Raw genomic sequence first — 19431 nt, forward strand, 5'->3', positions numbered from 1 at the left:
CCCTTTAGCCTCAGCTGTACATTGTGGTTACATCTAATTAGTAAATGTAAGCATGCTAACACACTAAACTAAGATGATGAACATGGTAGACAATACACCTTATTAGCATCAGCTTGTTAGCATTTTCATTGTGACATGTTAGCATGTTGATGTTAGCATTTAGCTGAAAGCACTGCTGTGCCTAAGTACAGCCTGAGATATTCGCTATGGCTGTCTTGTCTGGAGTCTTGTTTAGACTTATCCTACTAATTTACAAAATACTTAAACAAATTATTATATTTTATAAATAAGCAAGACCGAAGCAAATCTGGGGTCTGTCGCGCAAAGCATGCTTACTGAATTATCTGGTTAATTGCTGGTTAAAATTAAATCAATCAAATATGGAACATTGACTGTAATAAAAAGAGCTGTTATGGGTTTACTTGCCTTATACAGCTAACTCTGAAATCCTGCACTGTGAGACCGTGTAGTTTAAAACCCTTTATGTCAACATTTTCTGTGAAGTGAGCAATTTGACAGTATGGTGATGTAACTGGTAGCGTATAGCCTGTGTTTTGCGGAAAATGGCACATCATTTTATTTTGAGAAAATAACCAAAATTGTTATAGTAGCAGGATGAGGATTGATCAGCCTGTTGTGCCAGTCAACAGTGAAATGCCTTAAGGGTATAATGCAGATGAGTTCCAGATGCACAAACAGCTGTCTGTATGCAACACATCAATCAGACTGTGTGAAGCTGCTAAACACTTAAACTATTTTATATTAAAGCTTTGTCAATTATACTACAACGGTAGCTACAATCTTTGTGCAACTTTGATCAGCTGCAGGGCCACACACACTAAAGCAGAGAGAGTTCCCCAACTAATCACCTCTATTGTCTATCTGCTACTGTGACTAACTCAAACCACCACAACACCGGAACTTTAAGCTTCTTGACAGTAATGAAAATATCAGATGGAGGAAGCCGGTTCCTGCAAAGCAGCTTTGATTTAGATAGGACGTCCTGCCACAAGACGCAGAGATACGACTGGGAAAGGACGAGATGGTGTGGGCTCTGGGACACACACTGTGCGTACACACAGATACACAGAGCTCGTGAAGATGTTGGAACCTTCTCCACCTGTTTGAAGTTGTCAGTCATCTGGTGTGATTTAACTTTTTCACCTTTTCCAGGATGAAAAGTCTGGGAACCAGATCATGGGAAAGTGGGTTCCTCTAAACCTCAGAGATCAAAGCTGGCTCTGCTTACTGACTCCAGTTCCTGTGTATGTGGTCCGGTGTAGGTGCAACTTGGAGAATTGGAGCCTCTCTGTCGAGTTCACCTCTCTGTAAACCGCAACAGAACTGAAGATAGATGTTGACATAACGATATGAATAAAAACCATTATGAAACATATACAGTACTGTTCATATTTTTATACTTACAAATGCTTCAATATATCAGTTGTTTAGTGGAAGCTTCACAAAACGAGTGTCTTACATATCATCATAAACACATCATTACCAAAGCTACAAGGTACTGGGTGGGTTACTTTCATATCACTTCAGAATAAAATTGGAATGTAACTCGTGAAACAATGCATTTCTTTTTAACACTGTCATACTGAATTATTATCATTATCAACTTTCTCATAAACTCTCACACAATTACTTAAAATAGTGTAACTAAGTATTTTTTACCATGTCTTTTCTTAAAGTATCTAAAACAATTAAAGAATGTGGATTGCATTATTTAACAACCAATTCACAACAGGCCCTCATTAGTCCTTTGGGCCCACCTTCATCATACGTAATTCATGATTCTACCACAAGAGGGCTCCTTGCATGACATTACATCTTTTTTTTTTACAACAGCTTTACATGTCTGCAATATAGCAACCATCCCAGGCTGTTTTGTATAAATAAAAGCCTGTGTTTGCCAACTGATGCCATATAACTGTGATCCAACATAAAGGCATTTTATGAAGGCTTTGAGGTTTGCTGTGGTACACACCTACAGTATGAGGGGCTTCCCACTTTGACAGGAAACTTCCTCTGCTGCAGAGGAAGGGATGCATTTTTAGGAAACAACAATGGTTTGTTTGGTATAAAAACAAGAAAGTTCACCAGAATAAACAAAGCTACAGTCACTGAATGTATCTACAAGGAATGAATGAATGAATGATTGAATGGTTTATTTTCGCATCTGGCCGCTTACACGGCACATCCATAATATAGGATTATTCACATTTTAAATAAACACTTTACTAGTGCGGACACAAAATAAAATAAGTAAAGGGTATAAATATAAAGTTTACAATTCAACACAAATAAAGCCGATAAATACAAGAAGGGTACAAACGTAAAGTTAACATTTCAACATAAAACTTTCAGACCAGAATAGCCAGACATTATAGTACAAATAGAAAATAAACAGATTAGGCAAACACTTTAGGTATTCAAAATAAGTAAGGGTACAAAGGTTACGTAATGCCACTGATCCAATATGCTACGACTAAATCTTATTAAATATAAAACAGGCATTTTAATGATCTGACTAAATATAAAAGCTGTTTTTTTTTTTATTTATTTATCTTTTAATCTTTAAGGCCGGCTACATACTGTCTGCGTGGCGTGAGCGTGGCGTCTCTGTTGCGTGTCAGCTGCGTGTTGGCTGCGTGGATTTTTCTGTCTTTACACACCAGAAACGTGTCTTAACGCGGCGCTGCTGCTGCTAGCCTTGTCTGTATACATGTGTGTTTCCCATTGATAAAATGAAATACCACGTTAAAACATAAATATATACTGATTTGATTACAGCAAAGACAATGTCGGCAGTATTGACGGCAAAATAGGCAACAGAATATTTCGTTCTGTATTGACAGAACAATATTAGAAAAACTTGATTACATTACATTTATAACTGCATTTATCTCAAAACTTTCAAACATCAATATGACATTTATTCATATGTATTCGTGTCAAAATGACATATAAACATCTTTTCCTATTCTATTTTGCCTGGAAACGCTTCCAACACGCTTGCGTGTCGCATGAAAAATAGGCGTCGGTCCTATTTCTAGCATGCACGCGTTTTCGGCGCGGCTCGAGCCACGCCTGAGCGTGTCACGCAGGCAGTGTGTAAGCTCTAACCGGTTAACATGGGAGCCAAAATAAAAACGGACACGCCATGCAGCTGACACGCTCACGCGACGCAGCCAGTGTATAGCTGGCCTAAGTCTTTAAAATGTCAAATAATTGTCCCATCACAACTTCCACAACTCCAAGAAGTCATTATGTCACCACAGTAGAGCTGAATTGATTAGTGGATTGAAAAATAAATGGCAGCTGTTTTCATAATCTATTAATCGTTTCAATCATTTTTCAAGCAAAAATAGAGAAAAAAGCCAAACTTTCTCACTTCCCTCTGCTTTTCTCTGTGTAATACTACAGTATTTCTTTGTGTTTTTGGTCAGACAAACCAAAACATCTAAAAGATGTCAAAATGGACGCTGGGATGGACATTTTTTCACTATTGTTGGACATTTCATAATCATAGAAACAGTCTGCAGATTTAATCAATAAGAAAAATGAATAGTTACTTGCAGCACAATACCCCAGTCTACTAAAATCAAATGTCTTTGATTCCCAGACATTGAGCAATGGGCTAAATAGACCTATTTTAGTCATAGCTGCTTTACTTCAACTGCAAGTATTTCTACCGCGTGCAGGACTGTGGCTGAGACTGGACTTTGTTTAATGAAGTAGACATGATAGCTGAGCTCTTTCTTTCCATGAGGATTAACATTAAAACATTTCAGATAAACATTCACTCTTCTTCATCCTCCTCCTCACTGTTTTGTTATTTCAATAAAATGTGACCCATTAGGACAACAATGCCAGAAACAGAAGAGGTACCATGCAAGTCTGGGCGAGTTAATCTCTTACATTAGATCGCCAATCCTCTAACTCACTAAATATTAACAAGCACTGTCCTGCCAATAAAAAGCCTTCACCCACTGGTGCCGTCATCGCTGCAGTGTAAGTACAACAAATAACTCTAAAACTGGAGTTCTAACTAATTCTTGCTTTTTTGTGCCACTTTTTTTTCTTTAACTCTGAGACATCTTTATACGTGTTACTAGTACTTACAGTCAGAAGCTTTCAGATTAAACAGCAGTGTGAATATTAGTGTCAGGATATCAGACCATAGTGCATACATCGTTTTATACTGGTGAACAGAGCAGGGTCGGGTCAGCCCTCTCAAGAGCTTATGAGCAACCTGAATCTCTGGAGATTGAAGGACGCGGAGGAGGGGAGGGATAGAGAGATCAGCAGCATGAGAAATCCTCTAAGGATCATCTGCAAACCTTTCACCATGGCCAAACAACACACCAGGGTTAACATTATAAAAGAATGATGTTACAAGTGTAGCAGCGTGTTACTTTACAAACAAACAATCAAATGAGCACAGACTATTCTGAAGTAAACCCTGAAGTCAATGAGTCCTGCTTCAGTTTGTGAAATCCAGCATGATGACAGAGGACCCTTAAGAAAATTAGAACGTCTCTCACACTATGCGATTTGCGTCTTTAGGAAGGTGTAATTACTGGTACTACCAACCACAACAAAACCAAAGAAACAGACTAAAAGTAGAACTATGATTCATCTGTATAAAACGGAGCCTGTAATGGTGCATAATCCCTTCCAGATGTGTGAATCTAGGAGGAGCGCAGCTTAAATGTCAATTTATCTCCCACTAAACGAGACTCTCTTGCAGTGAACGTGTGTGTGTGTGTGTGTGTGTGTGTGTGTGTGTGTGTGTGTGTGTGTGTGTGTGTGTGTGTGTGTGTGTGTGTGTGTGTGTGTGTGTGTTTGACATAGGAGCATGTGTGTAGGTCACTGCACATGCATGTTCGTGCAGCAGAGATAGACAGAGTAAGACTGAGAGAAAGAATCCAATGGCCAGCTTTTAAAGCTGTATTACAGTATTCTGTTCTTTCTGGACCATCTGATTCAAACTGTTATACTCTTGCAGGCAGGGTGGAGATGACAGTCAGCAGCAGCAGCACGGTCTGCTCCAACACAACTAGTTCATGACATGTTTATATTAGAAAATATTAAAAAAAATAAAAGAGCCTGTAATGGAGTGTTTATGCTTATCATAACTACAAGTAAAAAATGTTGTCATTTCCACACACTGATGCCATTTTCTATTTCTATTTCATTAATCGGACCTACACCTGTCATTTATTTTGGCGAATCGCACAATTTACTTTTGAGCAGTTGACAATAGAGAGGGAGCTGATCAGAGACAACAAGTATACTGCAGAATTTGATAATACATATTTGGCTTTTAATTTTTACCACATGCCACATGCCACATGACAGCCGTTTTGTAATGAGAATGTTAAATTAAATTAAATAATTATTCAGTGAAGTGCAGATGAGGTAGATCTTCCTTGGAACATTAATAAAAAAGTATTTCTTTTGAAAGGGAGTTTCTAGTTATATCCTCATCAATCAATCACAGCTATTCATGCACATCAAAGCAATACAATGCCAAATACAGATGAGACTGTTCAAGCAGGTCTCATAACACTCGCTCTCCTTGTCCAGGATTCAGTTGTGTTTTATGCAAATCAAACATTTGTACAGTATTTTATCTTTCAGAGGTCATGGTTGTTCTGAATATCATTCAACATGCCGCTCCTACTACATCCATTTCCACACATTTCACAGACACAGCATGATTTATTGAAACTGGTCAATCAATTTGAAGAAATAGCAATAGCATAGCATATAAATAACTACTGTGTTGGTAAACTAAACACGCTACATGCATTACTTCCATATTGCCCATTCACACACATCACTGTAGTGGAACTAAAGAGGTTGTTTGTCTTAGTTCCTGAAATGGTAACATTTTCAGAATACAAGGTTTTAACCTGAACATTGTTATTCATCACCAAAAATGTAAATGTTACAGCTGAATGTCACATTTTTATTTAATTCCCTGTCACATATTGGATGCACACATAAACATGCAAATACTGGAGAAGTTAACATTTTCAATTATTTACCAGTTTACATTTCTCTCCTTTTGTGTTTGTTTCCTATAGGAATTCATCCTGATAACAAAGATTTGATAATTTGAGGGAAATAACCCAACAGGCACACGTAGTCTGGTAAAGAATCTCTCAATATGATTTGTGATGAGTTCACTGGCATCATATTTTTGCTGAAAATGCCCATTACACCTTATCCAAGGAGGAAGGGTGCTCCAGAAAAGGTGTTTGTGAAAATGGACAAAAACATGAGCAGGAACTTTAACTGAGCTAGTTTCAAACTCCTACACTTTAATAATACAGAATATATGTGCCCAAGAGGCCATGCATTTGCTACAAAACTGCCACCCTTACAAAAAAAAACAACTATGGCATATATTAAAAAGCTGATTTATTAACTGTTACAGCATTTTAGTGTTATATGGCAGAATTATACACGCAAATGCGTAGATGCAGATGATAGAACGGTTAAATAGATACTATGATTAATACATTTTCTTAAACAACTGACTCTATTTGAGGATCAAGGAGTGGCTGCACGTCCTCGCCAAAAGAGACGGTCCAGCCTCTCACAGAACAAAACCGAAGGTGCATTCAGGTGGCCCTTGTTAAAGTACTTAAAGTCAGACATTTCTAAGTTTACAACCAGGAACCAGGTTGGTAAATGCTGGTAGTAAACTTAGCCTAAATGGTATCTGAGTTGAAAGTACGAGTTGTGTTGTCTGTTATGTATTTCATTTAAACACACAATGGAATTTTGTTTTGTTTCTGGGCTGCAATGCAACACAGAAGAAAAAGAGAGGACAATATTGTATTTTTCAGACGCAAAAAACAAAAAACCAAAAGGGAATGTGAGAGACAAAACATGTTTTTGTCATTTCAAATTTGAGTCATGTGATAGTTACAAACTTTTCTATCCAACTGCTGCTTTCACTGAGCTTCATGGTGCACATGTCTCTGTTTAGGACTCTGTTAAAGATGAAACACGATGCATGTGAACTCCATGAGAACTCCATGCTTATTATTACCGATAATGTAACCGCCATGCAGTGGAGGAGTATTGGATCTCTTCATGAACCTGTACAGGCATCATATTTACTCTCCTTTATCAACTGAAGCATTCCTTTAAAGCTGAGGTCATTGCATACACTCTGACACCTAAAACATCCACTGACTACAGCTTCTGCTCTGGGGCCTCATTTATAAACGTGGTGTACGCACAAAAGAAGACGTACGCCGCTCTACACATAAGAACTTGACAGGAAAATGTACGGTCCTCCACGGACACTCTGACCCAGGCGTAGGCGCAGAAATGGGGGAAATGAGAAACGGCAACACCAACGGCAGATAATTAAAAAGATAAATAAATCTATGTTGAATGGACTGAACTTCTCTGTGGCTCACTCCTGAATTCTGACCGATGCCCCGTGACGATGGCAATCAATCTCTAAAACTGAACCCTCCTTAAAGTGATGGTTCGGAGTAATTTCACCCTAGGGTCCTTTGCGCCATGACCTCGAGCCAAACACCCCCCCAGAAGCTTTTTTCACCTGGGTCTAACATTGGGAGAGTTAGCGTAGAGTAGGGCTGAACGATTAATTGCATTTGCGATAATATCGCGATATGTTAAAACGCGATTTCCTAATCGCAAAGGCTGCGATTTGGTCTCGATTTGATGACTTGCGAGAGCAAATCAGTCTGCACTACGCAGAGAATGCATCAACTTAGCACGCTAACGCTACACTGTACCTTGAGCTGATCTCTGTCATTCAAACAATTCTGAGTTGAAGTTTAAAACTTTTACAGCCATTTTAATAAAATGAAGGGTTTTGCTCGGGCTCGAGTCCATACATGCAGTTAATGAATACAGGCACGCAAAACTGAAGGCTCGGTTGGCAACGAGCTAGCTTTGATTAGCGGTTAGCTCCGGTTAGCGGTTAGCTCCGTTATAAAGATATGGGTGGAGGAGCTGCCACTGAGAGGGGTAACAATCAGACTGATAAATGACGGTTCGGGGAGCTTTTACAGCAGCGTGGCTGCGGGGTTTCAACGGTTTTATTAGTACAGTTAATCCCACGGCAAGACCACCAGCAGCTAACGTAACGATAGCCTCTCTGAGCTAGTGCAGTGTTGACGGTGTCGGCACGCAACTTTACGAGGGGGAGGGGCTGGAGGCAGCTCCTCTCTGTGCACTGTAAAAAAATATGTGTGTGTATATATATATATATATATATATATATATATATATATATATATATATATATGTATATGTATGTATATGTGTGTGTTTTTACTTATTTAACTGTCTAGTGTGTAATTGTGTGTTGTTCATACTATACAATGACTTATTGTCTTTGTTGAATAATACAGAAGAAAAAGAGCTTAAAAAAATAATCGAATATCGAATTGCAATCGCAATATTTGGGGAAAAAAATCGCAATTAGATTATTTTCAAAAATCGTTCAGCCCTAGCGTAGAGTAGCATTATCAGCTGAATAGCTTAGCGCAGGGGCTAATGGACCCACGTTTGTATCTGGTAAATGACCCCACTAATAATGCCCGAAATGATACCAAACGTCTACAGTAGTACATATAGGTTATGTACTCATAAAACGATGGATTGGAAAGTTTGTAAGTACACCAGAAGTTTATGAACACTTGCCTGCTGGCTTCTGCTCTCTGCTGTTGTTGCTGCTTCCGGCAGTAAGACGAGTGCTTAGGGCAGTTTACAAATTACAACATCGAAAAGAGATGCAACAAAAATATTTTTTAATTTAACTTTTTTTTTTAATTAAGTGCTGTAGTATAACTAGCAGGAGACAAGTAATAACTGAGATAAGTTTGGAGAGATTACCTTATTAAATCATTAAATTAATACATATTTTTGTTGTATCTCTTTTCGGTGTAGTAATTAGACGGCCCTAAGCACTCGTCTTACTGCAGGTAGCGGCAGCAGCAGCAGAAGCAACAGAGAGCAGAAGAGAGCAGGCAAGTGTTCATAAACTTCTGGTGTACTTACAAACTTTCCAATCCATCGTTTTAGGAGTACATAACCTATTTGTACTAGTGTAGAAGTTTGGTATCATTTCGGGCATTATTAGTGGGGTCATTTACCAGATACAAACGTGGGTCCATTAGCCCCTGCGCTAATAAGCTATTCAGCTGATAATGCTACTCTACGCTAACTCTCCCAATGTTAGACCCAGGTGAAAAAAGCTTCTAGGGGGGTGTTTGGCTCGAGGTCATGGTGCAAAGGACCCTAGGGTGAAATTACTCCGAACCATCACTTTAACAACCCTGCACCCTCGTAGACTGTGATGGACATGTTTCACTCTTTTATGATTTATTTAGACTTCAGTATTCGATTGATTGAGAAAATTATTTGTAGATTAAAATCAGTAATGAAAAACTGTTAGTTGCAGAACAAGTGCCGTCACAATACCTACATTTCTACACCAATACCAAAATGATCTTGTTGACACTTTACTTTGAGAAATATGAGCAAAATAGAGCAAAATAAAGCGAACCCTGTAATGTCTAAACACAAGCAGCTACAAGACCTTTGCATGGATAAAATACAGTCACATGTTTTTATTTCAAACAGGAACTATCTGATCCAACAGTAAGCAAACATGATCTGACCAGACATTTGATGCCAGTTTTTGCTTTGGATACTCTGCGTTACGGGCACATGAGGTTTGATGCCCAGCCCACATACAGTATAATAATAAGAGGCGAAAAACACTGTTACATGGCTACAGGCTACAATGAATGCCGCTGGAGTATTATATCCCCAGTACTGATGGTTGTTTCTTGTTACCCATCTGGTCTGCGCTCCATTCCAACCTCATTGTTACAACACCTGAGGCAAAGCCTCTGAATTACAGCCATTTGTTCAAGCGTAAATGCCACAAACTGCTTGTGTGTTGTGTCGCTGCTCTTTTACTGGTATGCTGCCATTGTTATCAAGCAAGTCACTCAATCAAGACTAAAGTAAAAGTCCAATGTATAAACCTTAAACAAACACATGCAATCAAGGCTATTTTAATAGTTCATTTAAAGACATCCACAGTTTATTGCAATATCAAACTCTCTGTGTCACTGTTTGTGCCCACTAAGATTGAACATATGAAAAGATAAGAACATACAACATAGAGCTCTTACATTTGCATACATAAAGGGATGGTGGATGTGAAAGTAAAGGTAAAAAGCAGAGGGTCCAGATAGAGTAGGAGGAGAGATAGCCGCAGCATTCATGTCACAAGCTGTTGACAAGCCTTTCAGGGATATACTTATGCAGTTGGTTGCACTAAATCAAGACTGACAAAATCTTGATACTTAGGAAAATATAAGGGACTTACATTCTGGGACAAGCACATCACAGAAGAGATCTGTGTCTACAAAGCTGTCACATCCTCTAGATATGTAAGCCTTCTTAACTGTGCACAAAGACCAAACACAAAGTCAGTGACACAACTTAGTTCAATCTTTACATAACGGAGTCGGCTATAAGGGAGCTAGTGATTCGAATCACAATTCGAATTGCAATCTAATGTATGAGCTCTAGTCCGGGAACGTGTTAGAGCCGCTGCTCAGCGGGCAACGACAGGGAAAAACGGGAGAAAACAGCGTGTAGAGCCGGCATATTTTTACAAATAGTCTGAATTAAGGGTTTGTCGACTAAACCGAAGCTGGTCTTAGTTCGTTGAAGGAGAGAAACTTGAATTCAGAAGGTGTAGGGTTGTATTTTTCTGTTTAATAAGGAAAATAATTCTAATTTTTTCCTTTCTTGACAACTCTACTAGTGAAAGGACAAAAAAGTGCATCATAGCGCAATGGAAACAGACAAGGAATAAATCATGATGTACATAAAGCATGTGACTCAAACTCTCAATATTTGCATAACGGTAGTGGATGGTTTATATTTTATTTGCTTTTTGCTTTGCTCCCTACACTGAGGCCATAGGTTAGGGTCAGCTACTAGTGACCCTGGAGTTGCACTCCGAGTTTTGCTCATAGACACTTCAGCAGGACAGACAATTACTATCCCGAAAGTTTGAATGATTAAACAGATCACTAATCACTATTCCAACCTGTCCCCAAGGAGTGAGGAGGGTGATAAGGAAAAGCAACAAGTGACCGGAGAGAAGGGGTGAAACAGGAATAAAATGGAGAATTTGATGTATAAAAGTCTAAATGTTTCATCACGGTGTACCAGTGAACTCCACCTCTCAGGAATGCCTGGCATCCAGCAGGCTGCCCTGATTCCCTCTGGCTGGGTTCAAATGAAGGCGAGATCTAAGGCGACCAAGGGCCATTTGTCCCAGAGATCAGACAGACACCCGGCCAAACCTACCCGTAATCAGAGCACCATAAACCACCAGACCTTTTCAGTGCTGGAGGGGTTTCTGGTTCACTTAAAAAGGTAAAAACTCCCAATGCCAAAAAGTCTATCAAAGTTGTAAAACACAGTGTAGTTCAGACTTGTATTTTTTTGTAATTTAGTCTCAAATGCCCATACTGTAATTAACTCTAATTTAAAACAAGTATCTCTTAATAATTGTATATGACCTGATATACCACTGTTATGTTAGATACTCATTAAAGGTCCAATGTGTAGGAATTTCTCCCATCTAGCATTTGGATTTTGAATATGTGTGGTCCTCCAGGTTTCCTTCTTCAAACTTGCTGGGGCTGGGAAGCTACGATACCCATTAGCAGCATTAGCAGCACCTGTGAGTTTATCATGTGACAACAAAAACACGAAAGGCAGAGCAGTATGTCCTGTATGTCCCTTACCGGCTAACATATTTCAAGATGGCGCATGAATATGGAGCGTCTAACCCAGTTCATGTGAATGCAAACGTAAAATTTCAAGCCCAAAGGAATACTTGGAATTGATGGTGGTGGTAAATATTCATGAAAAAGGACAAGTTTGTGAACGGGCAACACAGATTTTGATAATGAACAACTAAACACGTTACACGCTGGACCTTTAAAATACAGTGAAGAGACAAAACCTTTCACCTGTGAGCTGGATTTAACTAATGATAACAGATAGGAGCTACACTGGCGGGTCAAAGTCTTGATAGGTCTAAAAGTACTCCCTCGTTGCACTTTAAACTCAAAATGATGCCAAACATACCATAAATCTAGTCATCATTCACATGGGCCTCTGTAAACAAGTGCAGAGAGCAGGTTGCTGTGGTGATGCTAGGTGAGCAGGAACGGGAGAAAGCGGTTCTGTTCAAACAGTTTATAACAATAGCTGGATTTACTGAGGAAAGTCAGTCTGATGTACTACTGCAGAGCAGTCAAATGGACACTTGTGTTTGTGAAGTTGTCAGTGCCTTTTCTACTAACCTCGCGATAGAAGAGAACGACACCTGCAACCATGGTAACTGTACACAACAAAGAGGGCCCCAGATGTAGCCCTCAAAATGCTTAAGAGGACACAAAAAAATAAAAATGCACGACAAAAAGGAGAACTTTAAACTGAAAAACTAATATACATTTTCGTTAAACGACTAAATCATTATACATTTGTTGTGTAAATAACGCTCTCTCACATTGGTCACTCCTTCACAATTTAAAGTGTGATTTAAAGAGCTTAACTAAAACCCAGACTCAAAACCACTGGAGTGTTATATTCCACCTTTTTCACCAGAGGACTGTCCAGACTTCTTTCAGGTGGTTTTCTTTCTGCATTCCTCATTGGGAGCTACACACCTGTGTGTGTGTGTGTGTGTGTGTGTGTGTGTGTGTGTGTGTGTGTGTGTGTGTGTGTGTGTGTGTGTGTGTGTGTGTGGGGGGGCGGCCTGCCTACCTGCACAAACTGATATGGTGTCCAACTACAGCACTGAAGTGATGTGGCCTCCTGTAATATGACCCACAACTCTGTGGAGGGGAAGGGAGAGAGATCTGATCCATCCATGGCCGGTTCTGCATGGGAGCTCAACGGACTGTGAGGCACAATGGAGGTCTTGTGAGCTACTCAGATAGAAGAATATCCCCCTCCTTTAATTACGGACGAGGAGAGATCTGCTGACTCGTGAGAAACTAATGACAAAGCCGTGAAGACGGCTCAAGACGTACTTTATGTCTACAGTCAGGGTGTTGTAGCAGTCTTTAGAAGTAGCACTCAAAGTGTTTCCATAGGAGTTCAAAATAATTAGAAAACGGTTAATGGATATTAGAAATCTTCCATGGTGCAACACTGGTCTGATCATATGTCAAACAAACGCCTGTTCTGCAAACACAAAGCAGCGTTAGTGCTGAGCTCTTGTCCCAGGGGTCAGGACTTCAGCTCCAGCGGTCAAGCATTCACTGTGCAGCCACTAATGGACATACAGTACACTAGAAAGGCAATGATGCTACTCTGAAACAAAACCTCTGTTATATAACAGTTAATGATTTCCCCAGAGACGAAGCACTGCAAGCTCTGTCAAATATTGTGCGAGTGTGTGAACGTGGAGCGACCATGAGCGGGAGTGTATGTGGAAAGAGACAGTTGAGGTGAAATGTACAAATGCCTTTATTTTGAAATTTAAAAAAAATCATTTCAGTATTCACTCAGGCATCACAGAACATCCAGATTTGGCCAACAGGAAGAACAACACAAACCATGCAAAGTATACACTGTAGAGTCTGAGAATCTTTTTTTGAATCAGTGGCTGCATCCCTCTCCCTCTGGCTGTCTCTCAGACAGATGCAGATGCAACAGACCGTGGGCAATGGGTCAAGCTCATCTAACACACAGGGAGCACTTCCAGAAATAACCCCAGCTGCCCATGAGTGGTGTCTTGCTCTCAAAAAACAAAGCATCCCTAAGTTAACATTAGGGCTGCAACAACAAATAGATAAAATCTATAAAATTTGATTACTAAAAAAGTTGGCAACGAATTTAATTATCGATTCGTTGTGTCGCGCAATTATTACGCCACCTAGTCGCGGAGATAAAAAAAAAAAATTTAGTTGAGCGCGGAGCGGATTAGCGCGGAGCGGAGGAAAAGAAAAAAGAGCAGAGCGGGGGTAGAGGAAATACGGAGAGAGACCGGAGAGAGACCGGAGAGAGACCGGAGAGAGACCGGAGAGACCCGTAACGTTGTTCTGAAACACTCGGCGGAGGCAGAGAAATCAGTACGACCCAAGTCATCCAAGGTGTGGGAGCATTTCACACTAAATAAATCAAAAACGTGTTAATTGCAAGATAAGCAAAAGCGACACGGCATGGCAGGGGCGCACCACGGTGATGAGTCAGCACCTAAAACGTAAACATGTTGGAGTCCTTGATGAGGAGGAAGGGAGTTCAACAGCAGGGTAAAGTCACTACACTATCCTACTTCTGTTCCGTTCTGAAGTGAGGAACGTACCGTCCCTCCAGTAGCTCTTCTGGTGCTGCTGTTTACTCGTTATCCAGCAGACTAGCATGACAAGCTAGCGTTAGCTCGGTAATAACAGTAATAAAGCAGGGGTGGGATAGTTTGCAAGACTAAAGACACGGTTTTATTCACTTGCCTTTTGTGGCCCATACATTTTTCAATCTGTTGTCATGTATATATTATGTGCTTTGTCCCATATCAGTTATTGTTGACAAATATATTAGTGTGTAGAGTATAAATGAACTTAACTTGCACTTACTACAAAATAGTGTAAAAGTACTGCGACACATTCTCAGGGCTCAGCTTTTCAAATGGTAAGATTTGCCGCCTTCATTTCTCATATATCACACTAAACTGAATGTCTTTGGGTTTTGGACTGTTATAATGAAAATAATTGTTAGTTGCAGCCCTAGAAAGAAGCCCTGTGAAATTGTACACTGCAGATGGGACACTACCATCAGCTGATGAAACAACAAGCCACAAAAGGTGACAGTGGCTTTTAAAAGCATTGGGGAAAGAAAATAAGGTATTAAAAGTACACGTCAAAGAACTGGCAATCGACAGGGTTTGCTGGGTATACGTAAAGCTCTGGAGCGTGCAGTCTCTGGAAGTGGCCTAATCTGTTACCCCGCAGGTCTGACCCAGAGTGGCTTTGGCAATGTTAGACAAATGAGGGCAGGAGGACTGTCAGGGCAGCTTCATGTCAAGGCCTGTGAAAACTCCAGGCTGCTGTGGAAGAGAAGATGAGCAGAAAGCAGCACCCCGCCACACCACTACTCTGCCCTACTTCACACACACATCACCACTTTGCTCATAATGCTGTGCCACATGGCAATTATAAAACAACTTCCACTGGGACTTATTTGTGCATGAGTGTTAAGCTGACACACACGCACACACACACACACACGATCATGTTTCTCTTACCTTGGCGCACAGTTTTCAACCTGACGGGACCTTTGCAGCACTTAATCACAGTTAAAATGTCATAGAGGGGTAATCCAGACACAGGCACCCCTTCGACCGCCAGGAGCAGCTCCCCTTCGCAGAGTTTACCGTCCTGGTAAACCACAGCATCCTCCCTAACTTGCCCAATATACGGAAACTCTCCATTCTCAGCTCCGCCGCGCAGATCCACATTCAGCTCCCCGGACGCGTCCCGGATAACCAGGCAGTCGTTCACTTTGGTGATCCAGTTGTTCTTCTTCTGAATGACTTTTGACATGATGACTCAGGTCGCAACTTAACCCGTTAGTTCCGCGGAATGGTGTTAAAACCAGCCGATGCATAGCACATAAATAGTCCCATCATGCAGAAAACTTCAGGGTGTTTGGGTGTCACTCCAAGTTGCAACATTTTCACCCTTCTCCTGAGCCAAGACATGCTGCTCCCAGCGCGTGGAAATATCCCGGTGGATCAAAATCCAGTTTGTTGTAGCTTCGGTTGTTGCTTCCGCATCGTTTGACAGCAACACGCGCTCTGGTTTCTCGCTATGGGATATAATCCGCTCTCTTATTGCCAGTTTTACATTCAAAGACTCTTGTCCTCATTAATCTTCTAGTTGTTCTCCTTTTTTAAACTTTCCATAAGGAACCATTCATTTATCCCGTGAGCAGGTGGGCTGTTCGCACAAGCGGCGGCGCCTTTAAGCAGGTAACGCGACAAGTTCATCTTATTTGCTCCTGCACTGTGGATGGAGGAATAGTGGGGAAGGGGGCGCATGCGTCCAACTGCTACTCCACGAGGGAAATCCTACCCGACCCCACACCTACCAGGTCCTAAAGCTCCTCCCGCACGCGTTCCCAAACCAATACTAAACGGATTACAACGATCTCCGCGTCTAATACCCACAGGAGCTCCAGTATTTAGTCTTTATTCATAAATAATGGAGCCGCACCACAGAGACCAGTTTCTCTTTTATGGAAGAGCTGCAGGTTTATTAAGGTTGTTGGTTCAAACTTCAAACCAGCAGCAATGTGACACCAGAGTGGTTTTGTTTGTTTTTGACTGGAAAGTTCACAAAAATAAAAAGCAAATGTTATAGTTATAGTTAAATATAGTTAATTATAATTATTATTCTTAGTAGTATTAGCCTACCTAGTATTATTAGTAGTAGTATAGCCCTGAAGCAAACTCAGGCATGGGGCGTCCCTCAGCTCTTTCTCTTTCTCTGATGATAATGTTGGTAAAGAAGTAGATATTTTACTTACTTACTTAAAACTATTAATACAACACAGTAAAAATACAATAAATAAAAAATGATTTCAAACTTGTACTTAAATGCATAAATATGATCAGCACAATGTACTTGAATTTACTTAAGTCTGTTCAAGGCAATTTTACTATAGATTCAATTGTCTGGTTGGCTATACAACCAGACAATTGGCTATACAACCAGACAACTGAATCTATAACGCATCATATTCACAAATGATTAGTAGTAGTAGTAGATAACTTTATTGTCCCCGTGGAGCAGTTGGGTTTGCAGCACAATCGCAAGGCACTTTGTAACAAGACATCAGACATATGATACAAACAAATAATTCTTACATCAGACACCGACAGACAAAACATGAAGAATATACATCACACACTACAATACACTATACACCCTTGGGTATGGTCAGACTGGACGACTAGCTTAGGCCGGTTACACACTGCACGCGTCACGCGAGCGTGTCAGCCGCGTGGCGTGTCCGTTTATATTTCGTTTATATTTTACCCATGTTAACAGGTTACGGTACAGATCCACTTTTGCGACACGACTGTCGCGTGGTGTCGCGACGCCTCCCCTCATTTGTACGTTCCTCAATTACAGGGGCGGGTCCAGCAGGGAATGTTGTCGAATTTTGAAATTTGGAGGGAGAATGATCAGAGCAGACCTCTGTGCTCTACTTCTACTGGATAGTCGCGTCACGTTCAACGGATTCATTTGCATAAAGCTGGGCATCGGCCAGCTTTTTGACGCACTACATTTTCTCAAATGTAGCGCCGCCTTCCCGGAATGCTTTGCGTGCTCGTTGAAGTCGCTTGACGTCACCCATAGGAATAGAGTGGAGCGCGACGCGACAGAAGCGTCGCACGGACAAGTGGATCTGTACCGTGAGCTTACACACTGCCGGCGTGAGACGCGCGTCTCGAGCCGCGCCTGAGACGCGGGCCTGCTAGAGATAGAACCGACGCCTATTTTTCACGCGAGACGCGAGCGTGTTGGAAGCGTTTCCAGGCAAAATAGAATAGGAAAATATGTTTACATGTCATTTAGACACGAATGCATATTAATAAATGACATCTTGATGTTTGAAAGTCTAGGTTTTGACATCAATGTAGATATAAATGTAATACAAAATTTAAGAGAAAATATTTTCAAATGTTGCACCTGTCATACAGAACAAAATATTCTGTAACATATTTTGCAGTCAATACTGCCGACGTTGTCTTGCTTTAATCAAATCAGTAGGCTGTATATAAATGGTAGTAGGATAGGCTACGATAACAACGTGAGTGACGGTCCAACATTAGATGTGCCCTGCTATGACATGAACTTCCACGATAACCTTCGAAGTCACTGTGACTTCTAATGTGACTGTTATCACCACTGTTCATCACGCCCCCAACTGGCCCGTCAGACACCGCCTACCAAGAGTCTGGGTCTGCCGAGGTTTCTTCCTAAAAGGGAGTTTTTTCTTGCCACTGTCGCAATAGCCACTGCTAATGCTTGCTCTTGAGGAAATTACTGTAATTGTTGGGGCTTTGGAATTTATAGAGTGTGGTCTAGACCTACTCTATCTGTAAAGTGTCTCGAGATAACTTTTGTTATGATTTGATACTATAAATAAAATTGAATTGAATTGAATTGAATAAATAGGCTGTATAAGCTCTTTACAGCTAGACAGACAGCCCACTTACCCATTTTTCAGAGTTTGAATCTGTCGGCACAATGTCCCGAGATCAGCCCTCCCTGTACTTAGCAGTAGGAGCAGCGCCGCGTCAGACATGCTTCTAGTGTGTAGGACACAGAAAAATCCACGCAGCTGACACGCAACAGAAACGCCACGCTCGCAAGACGCGTGCAGTGTGTAACCGGCCTTATTCTGACTGATTTAAGGCTTTTATGGCTTGTGGTACGAAAAATTAGAGACACACCCTCTCACAAACTTATTGTAACTTATTGTAAACTTATATCATTCTCAATAGGTTTGTTGTTAAGTCTTTTTGACAAGCTCAGATATAATTTGTGTTATTGTTTGCATGACATTTCCATTGCATTATTGCAGTTTTTTAAATGTATTGTCCCAAAGTTGCAAACAAGGCTGTTTTTCTTCCCTGTCCCAGAAATGTTGACATTTTGTAGGTCAAATAGGTTTTCCTCCGACAGCCCTAAAAAAGAGAAAACAAACCAATTTGATTTTAGACAGTGAAAAGAACCCTTGTCAATGTCCGACAGTAACAACAATGCAAATATCTGTGGCGTCTGCAGTTTGGAAAAGAGTGAGGAGGGATCAGGTGAGAAACACATGCCACTGCAGGGGAAAAACAGGCTCTCTGTGTTTCCTGTACAGTAACTGGCACTCACAGGCTGTAAGGGCAGTGGCCTGGATAGCAGTGCATGAAAGGCAGCTTTCCATCCCATTACATCTCAGTGTTGAGTGCTGGGAGTGTTCATGTTGACTCAACTGTGTCACTTTTACCTCTCAAGCTTGTCATACGGAAGGTATTTGTATCCAGCAGCTAGAATATGGCTCTCATTCTCCATTTTTATCATATGGTCTATATTAACTTGATTCATATGTGTCTGTATGTTAAACAAAACATACATGCCACTTTGTCTATGATTTACTCTACATTGCAAAATTAGATGTTCTTCCAGTTACATTCTTAGTGGGGAGAACCAACAGCTCTGATGTACTCTGACTGGTGTGGTTTTTCTAGCATACAGCCCTGTGATCAAACCACCATCTGAAAACTTGAGTCCATACTTTAAAACTTTACCTGTAATGGTG

At 40.7% G+C, this 19431-nt stretch overlaps 1 protein-coding gene across 6 annotated transcripts in view; it reads right to left on the bottom strand.

The window, feature by feature from the left end:
* LOC114558227 (membrane-associated guanylate kinase, WW and PDZ domain-containing protein 1) overlaps positions 1 to 16211 on the bottom strand; it is a 100512-nt gene extending 84301 nt beyond the window's left edge. For 4 of the 6 annotated variants that reach the window (XM_028582045.1, XM_028582043.1, XM_028582044.1 and 1 more), the window contains exon 1: positions 15356 to 16209. In XM_028582045.1, coding sequence (XP_028437846.1) covers positions 15356 to 15653 — 298 coding nt within the window. In that variant the 5' untranslated portion in view covers positions 15654 to 16209. Of the gene's footprint in view, positions 1 to 15355 lie in introns of all 6 variants that reach the window. The other 2 variants (XM_028582046.1, XM_028582047.1) reach the window with 2 other exon arrangements.
* Between the last annotated feature and the right edge of the window lie 3220 nt (positions 16212 to 19431).

The sequence above is a fragment of the Perca flavescens genome, chromosome 7, assembly GCF_004354835.1.
Source record: "Perca flavescens isolate YP-PL-M2 chromosome 7, PFLA_1.0, whole genome shotgun sequence".
Classification (NCBI taxonomy): domain Eukaryota; kingdom Metazoa; phylum Chordata; class Actinopteri; order Perciformes; family Percidae; genus Perca; species Perca flavescens.